The 15,394-nt window shown below is 41.4% G+C and overlaps 1 protein-coding gene across 4 annotated transcripts in view; it reads left to right on the forward strand.

The window, feature by feature from the left end:
* Positions 1–15,394, forward strand: part of cblb (Cbl proto-oncogene B, E3 ubiquitin protein ligase) — a 160,797-nt gene that overhangs the window by 105,601 nt on the left and 39,802 nt on the right. For all 4 annotated transcript variants that reach the window (XM_029629945.2, XM_029629948.2, XM_029629947.2 and 1 more), the window contains 2 exons: positions 7,873–8,061; positions 13,454–13,819. In XM_029629945.2, the coding sequence (XP_029485805.1) occupies positions 7,873–8,061; positions 13,454–13,819 (555 nt within the window). The remainder of the gene's footprint in view (positions 1–7,872; positions 8,062–13,453; positions 13,820–15,394) is intronic.

Genomic DNA, 15,394 nt, shown 5'->3' on the forward strand with positions numbered 1-15,394 from the left:
TGTTGTAATAGTGTGATTTGTAACTTCAGACACCCTTAATGCTGAGTAAAACAATGTTTTAGTCCAAAAATGCTAACATAAGTGTTTCTTGACTGTGACTTTTCTACCAAAACCAAAGTGTGGATTGCAGTCACTCTTTAGATCAGTCTAATCTTGGTTAACCCAGAACTAAAATATTGCGTCATTTGGTCAGCTGTATGATTAAGTTCTGGGTCCATACGTGTTAGAAACCTGGAGTTCCAGTTGGCAAAGTCTCCACCCTCGCGAAGGGAAACTCGCAGCACCCTCTACCTTAATCGCATATCAGTAGCAATGAAGGAATAGAAATCCACTGGAGAAAACTGTCCAGCCCAGCCAGCTGTTGTGTGTAGGCTACATCTCCTTTCTGCGTTTTATGATCAGTTCAATTAGTTATTTAACTAGGCAAGTCAGTTAAGAACAAATTCTTATTTACAATGACGGCCTACCCCAGCCACACCCTCCACTAAACAAGACGACGCTGGGCAAATTGTGCGCCACCCATATGGAACTCCCAATCACCGCCAGTTGTGATACAGCCCGGGATCGAACCTGGGTCTGTAGTGACGCCTCTAGCACTGCAATGCAGTGTCTTAGACCGCTGCTCCACTCAGGATCCCACAGAGGTTGCTGGCTCGGACTCAGGTCTCAGGTAGAAGTGGTCAGGACAGGGCCATAGTAAACGCAATCACTTCAGCTGGTTAGAGGGGGTGAGGCTCACACTGTTCTATGTCGATCCCTTCCATAGTTACCATCTGTTGTCACCTTCGCCATAACCTCGAGAGAGGAAAGACCAGAACAACAGCTTAGTTTAGGGCATTTCTGATTCAAGATATCCAGATGAACTATTCACTGTCTGACAATATTACGTCTACCAATATTCTTAATACAAATGTCTAAGACAAATGTCAAAGAAAATAACAATACACAGTTGAAACCATTTTTGAAAATTGGCTTATATTCCTCTATCATCTTGGCGATCTCAATGCAGAGTTCTGGGAGTTAGATGGCTAATCCTTAGGGAGAAATCCTGACCATCCAGCAGACCCAATCTGGTGAGATTTGTACTGAAGCAAGACAAAAAAAATAAAAAAACACAAAAACAAAACACAACAAAACAATAACAGCAATACAGTCATTGCCAAAAGTTTTGAGAATGACACTATTAATTTTCACAAAGTTTTCTGCTTCAGTGTCTTTAGATATTTTTGTCAGATGTTACTCTGGAATACTGAAGTATAATTACAAGCATTTCATACGTGTTAAAGGCTTTTTATTGACAATTACATGAAGTCAATATTTGCAGTGTTGACCCTTCTTTTTCAAGTCCTCTGCAATCCGCCCTGGCATGCTGTCAATTAAATTCTGGGCCACATCCTGACTGATGGCAGCCCATTCTTCCATAATTAATGCTTGGAGTTTGTCAGAATTTGTGGGTTTTTGTTTGTCCACCCGCCTCTTGAGGATTGACCACAAGTTCTCAATGGGATTAAGGTCTGGGGAGTTTCCTGGCCATGACCCAAAATATCGATATTTTTGTTCCTCGAGCAACTTAGTTATCACTTTTGCCTTATGGCAAGGTGCTCCATCATGCTGGAAAAGGCATTGTTCGCCGCCAAACTGTTCCTAGATGGTTGGGAGAAGTTGCTCTCGGAGGATGTGTTGGTACCATTCTTTATTCATGACTGTGTTCTTAGACAAAATTGTGAGTGAGGCCACTACCTTGGCTGAGAAGCTACCCGACACACGAACGGTCTCAGGATGCTTTACTGTTGGCATGACACAGGACTGATGGTAGTGCTCAACTTGTCTTCTCCGGACAAGCTTTTTTCTGGATGCCCCAAACAATCGGAAAGGGGATTCATCAGAGAAAATGACTTTACCCCAGTCCTCAGCAGTCCAATCCCTGTACCTTTTGCAGAATATCAGTCTGTCCCTGATGTTTTTTCTAGAGAGAAGTGGCTTCTTTGCTCCCCTTCTTGACACCAGGCCATCCTCCAAAAGTCTTCACCTCACTGTGCGTGCAGATGCACTCACACCTGCCTGCTGCCATTCCTGAGCAAGCTCTGTACTGGTTGTGCCCCGATCCCGCAGCTGAATCAACTTTAGGAGATAGTCCTGGCGTTTGCTGGACTTTCTTGGGTGCCCTGAAGCCTTCTTCACAACAATTGAACCACTCTCCTTGAAATTCTTGATGATCCGATAAATAGTTGATTTAGGTGCAATCTTACTGGCAGCAATATCCTTGCCTGTGAAGCCCTTTTTGTGCAAAGCAATAATGACGGCACGTGTTTCCTTCCAGGTAACCATGGTTGACAGAGGAAGAACAATGATTCCATGCACCACCCTCCTTTTGAAGCTCCCAGTATGTTATTCGAACTCAATCAGCATGACAGAGTGATCTCCAGCCTTGTCCTTGTCAACACTCACACCTGTGTTAACGAGAGAATCACTGACATGATGTCAGCTGGTCCTTTTGTGGCAGGGCTGAAATGCAGTGGAAATGTTTTTTTGGGGATTCAGTTAATTTGCATGGCAAAGAGAGACTTTGCAATTAATTGCAAATCATCTGATCAGTCTTCATAACATTCTGGAGTATATGCAAATTGCCATCATACAAACTGAGGCAGCAGGCTTCGTGAAAATGAATATTTGTGTCATTCTCAAAACTTTTGGCCACGACTGTACACTTCTTCATATAAAACATGTTATCCTTTACGTTAGCTTTTTCTCTGTCTGTAAGGTTACCTGCTTTGGTCCACATGACATAGTCTCAGCACTGTCTGGTAACAATCCACATACCCAACAATCTGATACATTCTGTGGTACAGAGACATTACTAGCTATTTGTAAGAAAGTGTTTGACCTGGGGAAAACCTCAATCCATTTGGAGAAACTGTCAACCATTACGAACATATATGTGACCCGTTTCAGGAAACTATTCGTATGTTGCGGGTCACTACTTCACAGGAGAGCAGTTTGAACGTAGCTTTTTTTTTAACAAAACATTTTTGGGGGCAGAAATGCCTTCTCGAACATGTGAACTTCCATGTGTCTTAAAATATCTCTTGGCGCACCGATCCCTATAGCGGGATCATTTTCGTCGACATCCGCTGAATTGCAGAGCGCCAAATTCAAATTAAATTACAGAAAATATTACATTTTCATGAAATCACAAGTGCAATATACCAAAACACTTCAAAAAAAGATTGACAGCGAAAGCAAACCAAGCATTTATGTGAGCACAGCTCTCTCAGAAGACAAAACATTACAAACAGCTAGCAGCAAAGTAGATGGTCACGAAAGTCAGAGAAAAACAATCAAATGAATCGCTTACCTTTGATGATCTTCAGATGTTTGCACTCACGAGATTCCCAATGACACAATAAATGTTTGTTTTGTTCAATAAAGATTATTTTTATATCCAAAAACCTCCATTTGGTTGGCGCGTTTTGTTGAGTAATTCACAGGGGTGTGCAGGCCACGACGGGCAGACGAAAATTCCAAATAGTATCCGTAAAGTTTGTAGAAACATGTCAAACATTTTTTATAATCAATCCTCAGGTTGTTTTTACAATAAATAATAGATAATATATAAACCGGACCGTAGCTTTTTCAATAGGAGAGAGAGAGAAAATGTCTGCTCCAAGCCCCTCTCCCTCGCAAAACTCTGGGGACACACAGCTATCCACTGACGCGATGTGATCATTCTCGCTCATTTTTCAGAAGAAAGGCCTGAAACTATGTCTAAAGACTGTTCACACCATGTGGAAGCCATAGGGCAAGGAATCTGGTTGATATCCCTATAAATGGAGGGTAGGCATGCAATGGAACAGAGGTTTCAAAATAACAGCACTTCCTGGTTGGATTTTCCTCGGGTTTTCGCCTGCAATATCATTTCTGTTATACTCACAGACAATATTTTGACAGTTGTGGTAACTTTAGAGTGTTTTCTATCCTAATCTGCCAATTATATGCATATTCTAGCTTCTGGTCCTGAGAAATAGGCAGTTTCATTTGGGCACGTTTTTCACCCAAACATCAAAATACTGCCCCCTAGTCTCAAGAGATTAATAACCAACTTGTATGCCATCTGTAAATACAAATACAATTTTTAAATTACGAGCCTAGTTGGCAACCTTCCCGCTAGCCATGATTGGCTGAGATAATAAGTGGGCTGGACATGCCGAAAGATGAGTTTGGATTGGTCTGCCATATTGCACGCTTCTGTCTATTTGAGCTGGTAGGTCAGATCCTGTCTAATGCAGCGTGTTTTATGTATCGCTTAGAAAAACTGCGTAAGTGTTGCTCTCCACTTTCTGAGTTTTGAAATCAATGGAATTCGAGTATGATAGCTAAGGAGATGGAGAAAACACCTATCTCCGGATTACATTTTTATTTTTCACCTTTATTTAACCAGGTAGGCTAGTTGAGAACAAGTTCTCATTTACAACTGCGACCTGGCCAAGATACAGTGCCTTGCGAAAGTATTCGGCCCCCTTGTACTTTGCGACCTTTTGCCACATTTCAGTCTTCAAACATAAAGATATAAAACTGTATTTTTTTGTGAAGAATCAACAACAAGTGGGACACAATCATGAAGTGGAACGACATTTATTGGATATTTCAAACTTTTTTAACAAATCAAAAACTGAAAAATTGGGCGTGCAAAATTATTCAGCCCCTTTACTTTCAGTGCAGCAAACTCTCTCCAGAAGTTCAGTGAGGATCTCTGAATGATCCAATGTTGACCTAAATGACTAATAATGATAAATACAATCCACCTGTGTGTAATCAAGTCTCCGTATAATAGCACCTGCACTGTGATAGTCTCAGAGGTCCGTTAAAAGCGTAGAGAGCATCATGAAGAACAAGGAACACACCAGGCAGGTCCGAGATACTGTTGTGAAGAAGTTTAAAGCCGGATTTGGATACAAAAAGATTTCCCAAGCTTTAAACATCCCAAGGAGCACTGTGCAAGCGATAATATTGAAATGGAAGGAGTATCAGACCACTGCAAATCTACCAAGACCTGGCCGTCCCTCTAAACTTTCAGCTCATACAAGGAGAAGACTGATCAGAGATGCAGCCAAGAGGCCCATGATCACTCTGGATGAACTGCAGAGATCTACAGCTGAGGTGGGAGACTCTGTCCATAGGACAACAATCAGTCGTATATTGCACAAATCTGGCCTTTATGGAAGAGTGGCAAGAAGAAAGCCATTTCTTAAAGATATCCATAAAAAGTGTTGTTTAACGTTTGCCACAAGCCACCTGGGAGACACACCAAACATGTGGAAGAAGGTGCTCTGGTCAGATGAAACCAAAATTGAACTTTTTGGCAACAATGCAAAACGTTATGTTTGGCGTAAAAGCAACACAGCTCATCACCATGAACACACCATCCTCACTGTCAAACATGGTGGTGGCAGCATCATGGTATGGGCCAGTTTGACACAGTTCTTTTTACACTGGATGGGGGCGCTCAAGACGTGATCATTTCGCAAGTTCACACAACAGTATTGTCTCTCCAAAATCGATAACTCTCGAGAACCTCTCGAAAATGGCCCTTTGCTATCTCAATGTGAAACGGTCTAAAAGTGTGATCTTGGACAAAGTGTCACGCCCTGACCTTAGAGAGCCTTTTTATGTCTCTATTTGGTTTGGTCAGGGTGTGATTTGGGGTGGGCATTCTATGTTTTTATTTTCTATGATTGTGTATTTCTATGTTTCGGCCGTGTATGGTTGTCAATCAGGGACTGCTGTCTATCGTTGTCTCTGATTGGGAACCATACTTAGGTAGCCCTTTTCCCTCCTTTCAGTGTGGGAAGTTAACTTTGTTTGTGGCACATAGCCCTTAATTAAGCGTCACGGTTGTTTTTGTATTGTTTATTTTTTTTGTCGGCGTCATCCTAATAAAAAGGAATATGTACGCTCACCACGCTGCGCATTGGTCTACTTCATTTTACGGCCGTGACAGTGTGACTATGGCCTCTGAGCTCAGTCAACTTAACTCACATGCTGTCAAGTAGAATTACCCAGCGATTAATTAAATGGACTACTGCCATTTATCTACGTATCTACTAACTAAATATGCAGGACGTTGAACTTGTGTGTCAGAATCACTGAAGAGGATAGTTGTATTTTGTGTGTTTTTTTTATGCAGGTCTGGTCAAACTATGATGAGTTACTAAGCATTCTGTCAGTTCAATTGCTGTCTGGTATTAAAAAAATGTAGCGTCAGTTCAATTGCTCTCTGGTATTAAAAAAAAAGTAAAGTCAGCGCAATCTCAGAAATGCCACATTTCAGGATTCCAAACAGTACTTGTCATGTCATGAAACCTCATGCTGTGCCAGGAAGACAAAGGATCCTGTTCAATGCTACAGACTCTGGTGATTAAGTGGCTAATGCTACAATTTGCTGATTAGCCATAGAGTAAGTGTCGTCCAACCCCGGAATGCCGAGTTTGCCTACTCATTCCAGGGTTTTTATTTATTTGTACTATTTTCTACATTGTAGAATAATAGGGAAGACATCAAAACTATGTAATAACACATATGGAATCATGTAGTAGCCAAAAAAGTGTTAAACAAATAAAAATATATTTTATATTTGAGATTCTTCAAAGTAGCCACCCTTTGCCTTGATGACAACTTTGCACACGCTTGGTTTAGTATTATTATTTTTTTTAAAATTTCACCTTTATTTAACGAGGTGGGCCAGTTGAGAACAAGTTCTCATTTACAATTGCGACCTGGCCAAGATAAAGCAAAGCAGTGCAGCAAAAACAACAACAACACAGAGTTACACATAAACAAATGTACAGTCAATAACACAATAGAAAAATCTATGTACAGTGTGTGCAAATGTAGAAGATTAGGGAGGTAAGGCAATAAATAGGCCATAGTGGCGAAATAATTACAATTTAGCATTACCACTGGAGTGATAGGTGTACAGATTATGATATGCAAGTAGAGATACTGGATTGCAAAAGAGCAAGAAGATAAATAACAATATGGGGATGAGGTAGTTGGATGTGTGATTTACAGATTGGCTGTGTACAGGTACAGTGATTGGTAAGCTGCTCTGATAGCTGATGCTTAAAGTTAGAGATGGAGATCTAAGTCTCCAGCTTCAGTGATTTTTGCAATTCGTTACAGTCATTGGCAGCAGAGAACTGGAAGGAAAGGCGGCCAAAGGAAGTGTTGGCTTTGGGGATGACCAGTGAAATATACCTGCTGGAGCGCGTGCTACGGGTGGGTGTTGCTATGGTGACCAGTGAGCTGAGATAAGGTGGAGCTTTTACCTAGCAAAGGCTTATAGATGTCAATGGAGCCAGTGGGTTTGGCGACAAATATGTAGCGAGGTCTAGCCAACGAGAGCATACAGGTCACAGTGGTGGGTAGTATATGGGGCTTTGGTGACAAAACGGATTGGCATAAAAGCACATTTCACTCCAGCAGCAACCAATGAGCTGTTTGAGAAGCTGTAGCAGGAGCTCTCGTGCACATTATATAAACATAACGACTAACGAAAATACACACGCAACAATTTAATTCCACTAAATGATGCAAAAAAAAAAACCTATAGACCGATAAGCATGACCGGTCAAATGCATTTCCATCAACTGTTATTTCCATCAATGAAAATGATTTTGTAACATGATTTTCCCCTCTTTTTTTGGGACAATTGGTCAGCGGCAGTTTTTTTTAATCTACTTTTCATCATTTTATAGGCCAAAATCCGGCTACCGGAAACCCTGTTATAAATGTTACATCCATGTATTTCAGTGTCTATGACTGCCACATCGGTATTATTAAAAACCTGAACTTGTTTTGTTCTTTCCATATCAGCAGTGTGCCGAACAGCAGAACTCCCCCGTGATGTCGCCAAACTCCTCCCCGGTGGCCCAGAGGAGGAAAGCCCATGGTGAGGCCCTCAGCATCCAGCACCTCAGCCTGCCCCCCGTACCCCCTCGCCTGGACCTCATCCAGAAGGGCGTCATCCGATCCCCCTCTGCCAGCCCCTCCAGCTCCCCAAAGGTGGGTCAGGGTTGTTAGGTTCTAAATAACAGGGTACAAACCGACGCTCAAACCAAGTTTATTCACCCAAAGGGTCAGACAGCTGAACAGACAAAGAACATATTCACACAAGAACTGGTATTTAACCCTTTCTCTTATGCTGAGCTCTCTCCTTACACATCTGAACAGCCAGTACACAGCTGTTGCTATTCAGAACTTTAGTGATATCTGTTCTTCCTCACTTCATCTAACCTGACCTCAGCCCAAATTTCTCACTCCTCCCCAACTCCCGGCTGTCCTGTTGACTTGTACCAGACTGTGGCCATTCTCCCCCCATTGGATCCCTGATGGTTAACAATAATATATCCTGGCAGAATGTAAATGTTCTACATTCCCCTCTCTCCCTCAGTGACATGAATAAGGATACAGAACCCATCAGCATGTACCATATGTCTATGGGGTGTACAGCCTAAACCCCCTTTCAAACTGGTTTGGTGTGATCTATTGTTTTTCATTCAGCACACCAAAGAGGTACTTATTCAGATTGTTTAATAGTCACATGTACAGGGTTGCAGGTGTGATTGTAGGGCACAGTGAAAATCTGAAACTGCAGGTTTGCACTCCACATCGACACCCTTTTCATACTGTTGTGCTGACCCAAACTCTTTTGGCTCACTTTTGTGTTCACTTTATCAACAGAATTTGACCAGGAAGTAGGAACCGGAAAGTTTAGACTGACGATACAGTGCTTCAGTGTTTTATACTTTTTAAAACACTTGAAATCAAGCTTTATTTATAGCGCACATTTCAGACATGAATGCAACGCAATACACTTCACAGGAAAATACATAAATAAAAAACTGAAATATTTACTACACAAAAAACAAAAGAATAACAATAAAAACTGAAAGACAAAAAAGCACCCTAACAAAAACAACGCTAAAGAAGTTTGTTTTAAGATCTCTTTTAAAAATGTCCACAGTTTCGGGCCCCCTCAGGTTCTCTGGTAGTCTTGGTCAGTACCCGTGCTGCAGCATTCTGTATGTTTTGTAGTTGACCAATGGCTTTCTTGGGTATTCTTGCACATGCTAGCTAATTTGTCCTATTTAGCTAGCTTGCTGTTTCTAGCTAATTTGTCATGGGATATAAACATTGAGCTGTTATTTTACCTGAAATGCACAAGGACCTGTACTCCAACAATTAATCCACACATAAAACGGTCAACCGAATCGTTTCTAGTCATCTCTCCTCCTTCCAGGCTTTTTCATCTTTGAACTTGTATGGTGATTGGAATCTAAACTTTAATAGTATTGCCACGATGACCGGCAAAACAGTTTGTCTTTCAATCACCCACGTGGGTATAACCAATGAGGAGATGGGAGAGGCAGGACTTGCAGCGATCTTCATCAGAAATAGGAATGGCTTCTATTTTAGCCCTTGGCAACGCAGACGCAATAATTGAATAACATGGATTTCTACATTTATTTTGCAATGCTCACGGTCTGGTCAGCATGTTACAGTAGTCAAGCCTTCTTGTAATAAAAGCACGGATGAGTCTCTCTGTATCCGCCTGAGAGAAACGGCCGAACCGTGGCAATGTTCATCATGTGGTAAAAAGCTATTTTGGTCACATTCCTAATGTGGGATTCGAAATAGAGTTCAGAATCTAAAATGACACCTAAGTTTTTGACCTGGTGTTTTATCTTTATTGCCTGTGAATTAAAATCTGCTGCCAGATTCTCTCTCTCTCTGTGCTTTGGCTACAACAATAAGTACCTCGGCCTTTAGCTGGAGGAAGTGAGACATCCAAGTATTTAGATAACTAATACAGTCTAATAATTTAAGTCTAATAATTTATCCGTGGAGCTGAAAACCTCTGGGGACACAGAAATGTAAAGTTGTTTAGCAGTGAAAGTCAATGTCATGCTCGCTGATAACACTGCCAAGGGGTACATATATAAACTGAACAGTACCGGACCTAAAATTGAACCTTGCGATACCTTGCCACGTGTGATATCTATTTTCTCTGGGTTATGTTCACAATTGGTGACAAAAAACTCTTGACCGGTTAAATAGGTCCTAAACCAATTTAGAACTGGACCGTAGAGGCCAACCCACCTCTCCAGTCTGTCCAGAAGGACACCACGGTCAACGGTGTTGAATGCAGCACTTAAATCAAAGAGTACAAGGACAGAGAGCTGTTTGGCATCTGTGTTGGCTTAAAGATAATTTACCACTTTAACTAAGGCTGTCTCTGTGCTGTGGTGGGCATGAAAACCAGATTGGAATTTTTCACTTAGCTATATATTTTATATTTCTAACACTCGTACCTGTATACACGTTGAAAATGGCAGATTTGGGCACTTCTAAATTTGAACGTAGTGGCTGTACAGTAACATGCTATACGTGACGTCAGAGCTCTGGCTCTGCGCATCATCAGCGCTGTATGGGTTTTGACTGACACCCGTTCTGAACTTGAGCACCGCGCAGGACAACACTATACCCCATCCTTCGCGGTAATTGAGGACATTTTGAAAAATGTTTGTTGTCTGAATGAGGGAAGTGCTGTACATTTAGATGACATTATGTATGTTGTAAGATGAGACGTTGAGGATTATGAATCATACCCTGATGTTCTGAATAGAATGAGCCTGTTTTTTTTTAAATTGTGAAGTAAATTCACCCGAATGCACTCATGACTCCTTTCTATGCACACAACAATTCCTATCTATTTCTCTGAACTGTAATATCTGTAATATCATATTTTACAACTTAGCTAGTCGTGTGGCAATAGAACACGATTTGCAATTATGCCCACCTGACCCAAATTGTGATTTATAATGGACTTTTTGGAGATTAAGTAAACAAAAACAGTGATTGTGTGCTGGCGGGGATAGAGGGTTGTGTTCCAAACAGAACAACTATAAGTGTGCTTGCTCTATTTTCTTAACAGCACAGTTAGGAGCGCTCAAAAAATTTGATTGAAAAAAAGTAGTTAGTCTTCTACTCAAATGCCTTTGTCTTATGTTGCACCTACCCCACATTTTCCAGAAATAGTCTTATCATGTTACTGAATGTATCCTGAGTATTTTCAGATTTCGTTATCAACAAATGTGGAGAACAGTACAGTAAATGTCAAACAGTGCAATGTTTGTCTTGTTTCAGGTGAATTGTTGTGTACTCACCTTTGATCGAATCATTTCCCCATTATTCCCAAACTGTTCCTTTCAATTGCTACCATGGTTATGTGTATGCATATCCTATTTATTCTGTAAGAAACTTTTCAATTTAGCCCTATCCATATAGTCCAATTCCCACAAGTGTAAAGGGAAAAAGTGATTCAGGTAAAACTAATTATATGTTATTTTTCAAAAAGCTGAAACATTTATCTAATGATTTATGCTTATGTATATTGGATGGATTGTGTCCCTGCTTATAAATATCTGGGTATCTGGATTGACGAAAAGCTATCTTTCAAAAAGCATATTGATGAGTTAGTTAACAAGTGGCCTTCCTTTATAGGAGATGTTTATCACATTTTATTACGTGTGATAGGTTCATTACACATCACTGCATTCTGTATCAGAAAGTATGTTGGCCCTCTTCAATCTCATAGATCAATACAGGTAGTATCAGGAATTCCCCAGGGCAGCTAGGCCCCTTACTTTTCTCAATCTTTACTAATGACATGCCTACTGGCCTTGAGTAAAGCCAGTGTGTCTATGTCTGAGGATGACTCAACACTACACACGTCAGCTACTACAGAAAGTGAAATCACTGGAACACTTAACAAAGACCTGCAGTTAGTTTCACAATGGGTGGCATTGTATTTGAGACAAATCATTCACTAAACCCTGAACCTCAACTAAATATTGTAATAAATCATGTGGAAAGTTGAGGTGACTAAACTGCTTGGAGCAACCTTGGATTGTAAAACTGTCACGGTCAAAACATATTGATACAGCAGTAGCTAAGATGGGGAGAAGTCTGTCCATAATAAAGTGTTACTCTACCTTCTTAACAACACTATCAACAAGGCAGGTCCTGCAGCTGGACACTGTTCAGTTGTGTGGTCAGGTGCCACAAAGAGGTACTTAGGAAAATTAAAATTGGTTTAGAACAGAGCAGCACGGCTAGCCCCTAAATGTACACAGAGAGGTAACATGAATAATATTCATGTCGATGGCTCAAATTGGACGAGAGATTGACTTTATCACTACTGAGGATCCTTAAATACAAATATAAATACAAATGCTCTGCTCTATTTTTGTTTATAAAGCCCTCTTGTGCAAACTTCAGACATATGCGTCACCTGACCCGATCATAGGGACGGCTAACTCTGGAGATCCCTTCAGTCTCCACTAAGTTAGGTAGATCTGCGTTATGGTTTTTTGCAACTTGTGGAATGATCTCCAGAAATCTCTAAAGTTGAATGTTTTGGTGCTGGTTGATGCCATCTCTCGGAGCCTTGGTTCCTCTCTAGGTTTCTTCCTAGGTACCTGCCTTCTAGGGAGTTTTTCCTAGCCAGTGAACTTCTTCCTCTGCATTGCTTGCTCTTTGGGGTTTCAGGCTGGGTATCCCCTAGAATCGATGTGTGCGCCCGGGCAGACATTGAATTAGCATAATAAAAAATGCCCAGATAAATCTGTCTTTTAAAACTAGTGATATCTCTTCTATTTTTCAATCTACCGCATCCGCCGATATCGGCCTTGCAAATTTGCGGTGGAAGGTGGCAAGGCTACAGCCGTGTTTGCCATACCAGGAGACATCACAAAAATTGTCCTTCCCACCTCAGACAGAGGACTGACACTTTCAAACATACTTCCTTTTGATGTATTTCTGGACTATCTGTTTTTCCATGTATGAATCTGTTATTCAGTGCGTTTCTATGGGCTAATAGCAGTAAGGCTAAATCAATGTTTCATCCCCAAAATGTTGTTTTTTTTTAACCTAAAGGGGTCCTAAAATTGTAAATCAATAGCTAAATGATCCATGGTATGACCTTCTCAAATCAATTCCATATGTTAGCTTAGTAGAACAACCCCCCCCCACAGACATTTTGGGGTTAGCACTTTGAGATAACTGCTGATATAAAAAGGCTTTATTTAAACAGGCAAGTCAGTTAAGAACAGATTTACAATGATGGTCTAGCAAGAGGCAAAAGGCCTCCTGTGGGAACAGTTGCTGATATAAACAAAACTATGTAAGACAGACATAACATAGACAGAAGACACTAGCAACAGCACAAATACAACAGCAAACAATCAAAGGATGTGTGTGTGTGCAGGCATGTGTGTGTGTGAAGTAAAACAACATGCTTCCTTCATAAAATGCATTTGATTGATATGTCAGCCTGCTTCAACACTGTTTATTTCTGTGTAGTGTAAAACGAACACATGCCCTCCTCCCCAAGTCCTCTCCAGGGCTGGCCAGAAAACAAGACAAGCCTTTGCCTGCTCCTCCACCCCCCAAGAGGGATCCTCCACCCCCACCACCTCCTGAGCGCCCACCACCCATCCCACCAGATGGATGTGTCTCCTTGGTCCCCTCCTCCACCAACGGCGTGCCCTGTGACCCCGCGCTACCCCCTGAGGCCTGGTGTCCCAAAGAGAGCCCCCTGGTGGACCCCCACAAAACGGGGACAGGGGCAGACCGCTTCTCCAAGCTGGCCCACTCTGCCCCCTCTGATGGCAACGGTAGACCACTCAGCTGGCCCTTGGCGGATGCAGGCATTGGCGGCTCGCATCCTAGAATAGAGGCCCTCATGGAGAACCCCAAGGTAAGAATCACTAGGGTTCTGTTAGCGCACATGTTATACAGCATTTTTAAAACAGTACAATACATTCACAACACATTTCACGCAACACATTAAGTGTGTGCCCCCAGGCCACTACTCTACTACCACATATCTACAACACAAAATCCATGTGTACGTGTGTGTATAGTGTGAATGTTATCGTGGGGTTGTGTGCATGTGTCTGTGCCTGTGTTCGTGTCTCTTTACAGTCCTCGCTGTTCCATAAGGTGTAATTGTATCTGTTTTTTAAATCAAATTTTACTGCTTGCATCAGTTACTTGATGTGGAATAGAGCTCCATGTTGTCATGGCTCTATGCAGTACTGTGCGCCATTCACCACAACAGTGACTGTTCTTGCAAGTGTTGGGGTTTGTGAGATGATTGAGTTGATTTATGCTTTTGCAACACAGAAAAGTGGTTTGCTGAATATTAGCTGATTTTCACATTTGTTCTGTGTGTCTCTTTGAACTCTCTTTCTCAAATACACCCACAAACAAACAAACACATCAGAGGGGCATATTGTTGTTATTCTATCAATAGGTAACACTTTATAATAACTCCGCATAATTAGTAAATAGTGGGTTATTGTAAAAAATTCACTTGATCCCTTTTTGCAGCAGCTTTCTGCCCCAATTATTGCAGAATCATTAACCTATATTTTTTAACTCCATTGTTTTCTGGGGTTATCCTTAAGATCTGGAAAACGGCGCAAGTCCTCCCCCTACACAAAGGAGGCAATCCTTCTGACTTGGATAACTACTGTCCAATTTACAAGTTATCTTGCCTTGTCAAAGTTTTACACTCCCTGGCCAACTCTCAGCCAACTTTTTAAACTTCTTAATGAGCACCAAGATGGGTTTTAGACCTGTACAAAGCAGTATTTCAGTGGCTACACTTGTCTTAGAGGACGTGCCATTATAGACCATAAAAATCATTGTGCTGCCTTATTTATTGACCTGTCCAAGACATTTGATACATTTGACCATTTCTGACTTGTTCAAAGCTGGTCTGAAATAGGCCTAGATCAGACATCTTGCGATTGGTTCAAGAACGATCTAACGGACAGGACAAAACGTGTGCTTACTGACGATATCAAATGTAATTTCCTCGATATTAGGAAAGGTGTGCCGCAGGGATGGATTTTGTGCCCTGTTCTCTTCACTATTTCTATAAATGATATTGGTCTATCTGTATCATTCATCTCTATGCGGATGATACAGATATTCACTCCTGTGCCCCCTCAGTACAGCAGGTACATGCAGTGAGTCTCTGTCCATTTAGCAGAAGCTCTTATCCAGAGTGAGTTACTGGAGCAAGTAGGGTTGAATGCCTTGCTCAATGGCACATCGGCTCGGGGATCGAACCAGTGACCTTTCAGTTACTGTCCCAATGCTCTTAACCGCAGGTCTAGAGTCAGCACCTGTATTAGTGGGGAGGGCTGTTGATGTGGGTCTGGACAATTTATTAATAACCAGAGAATTGTTTGGTGATTAAAATATAATACAACATAATTACAAAACATTCATGTTTTATTTACCCCCACGTTGGTACCCCAGT

Source organism: Oncorhynchus nerka, linkage group LG23 (genome assembly GCF_034236695.1).
Source record: "Oncorhynchus nerka isolate Pitt River linkage group LG23, Oner_Uvic_2.0, whole genome shotgun sequence".
Classification (NCBI taxonomy): domain Eukaryota; kingdom Metazoa; phylum Chordata; class Actinopteri; order Salmoniformes; family Salmonidae; genus Oncorhynchus; species Oncorhynchus nerka.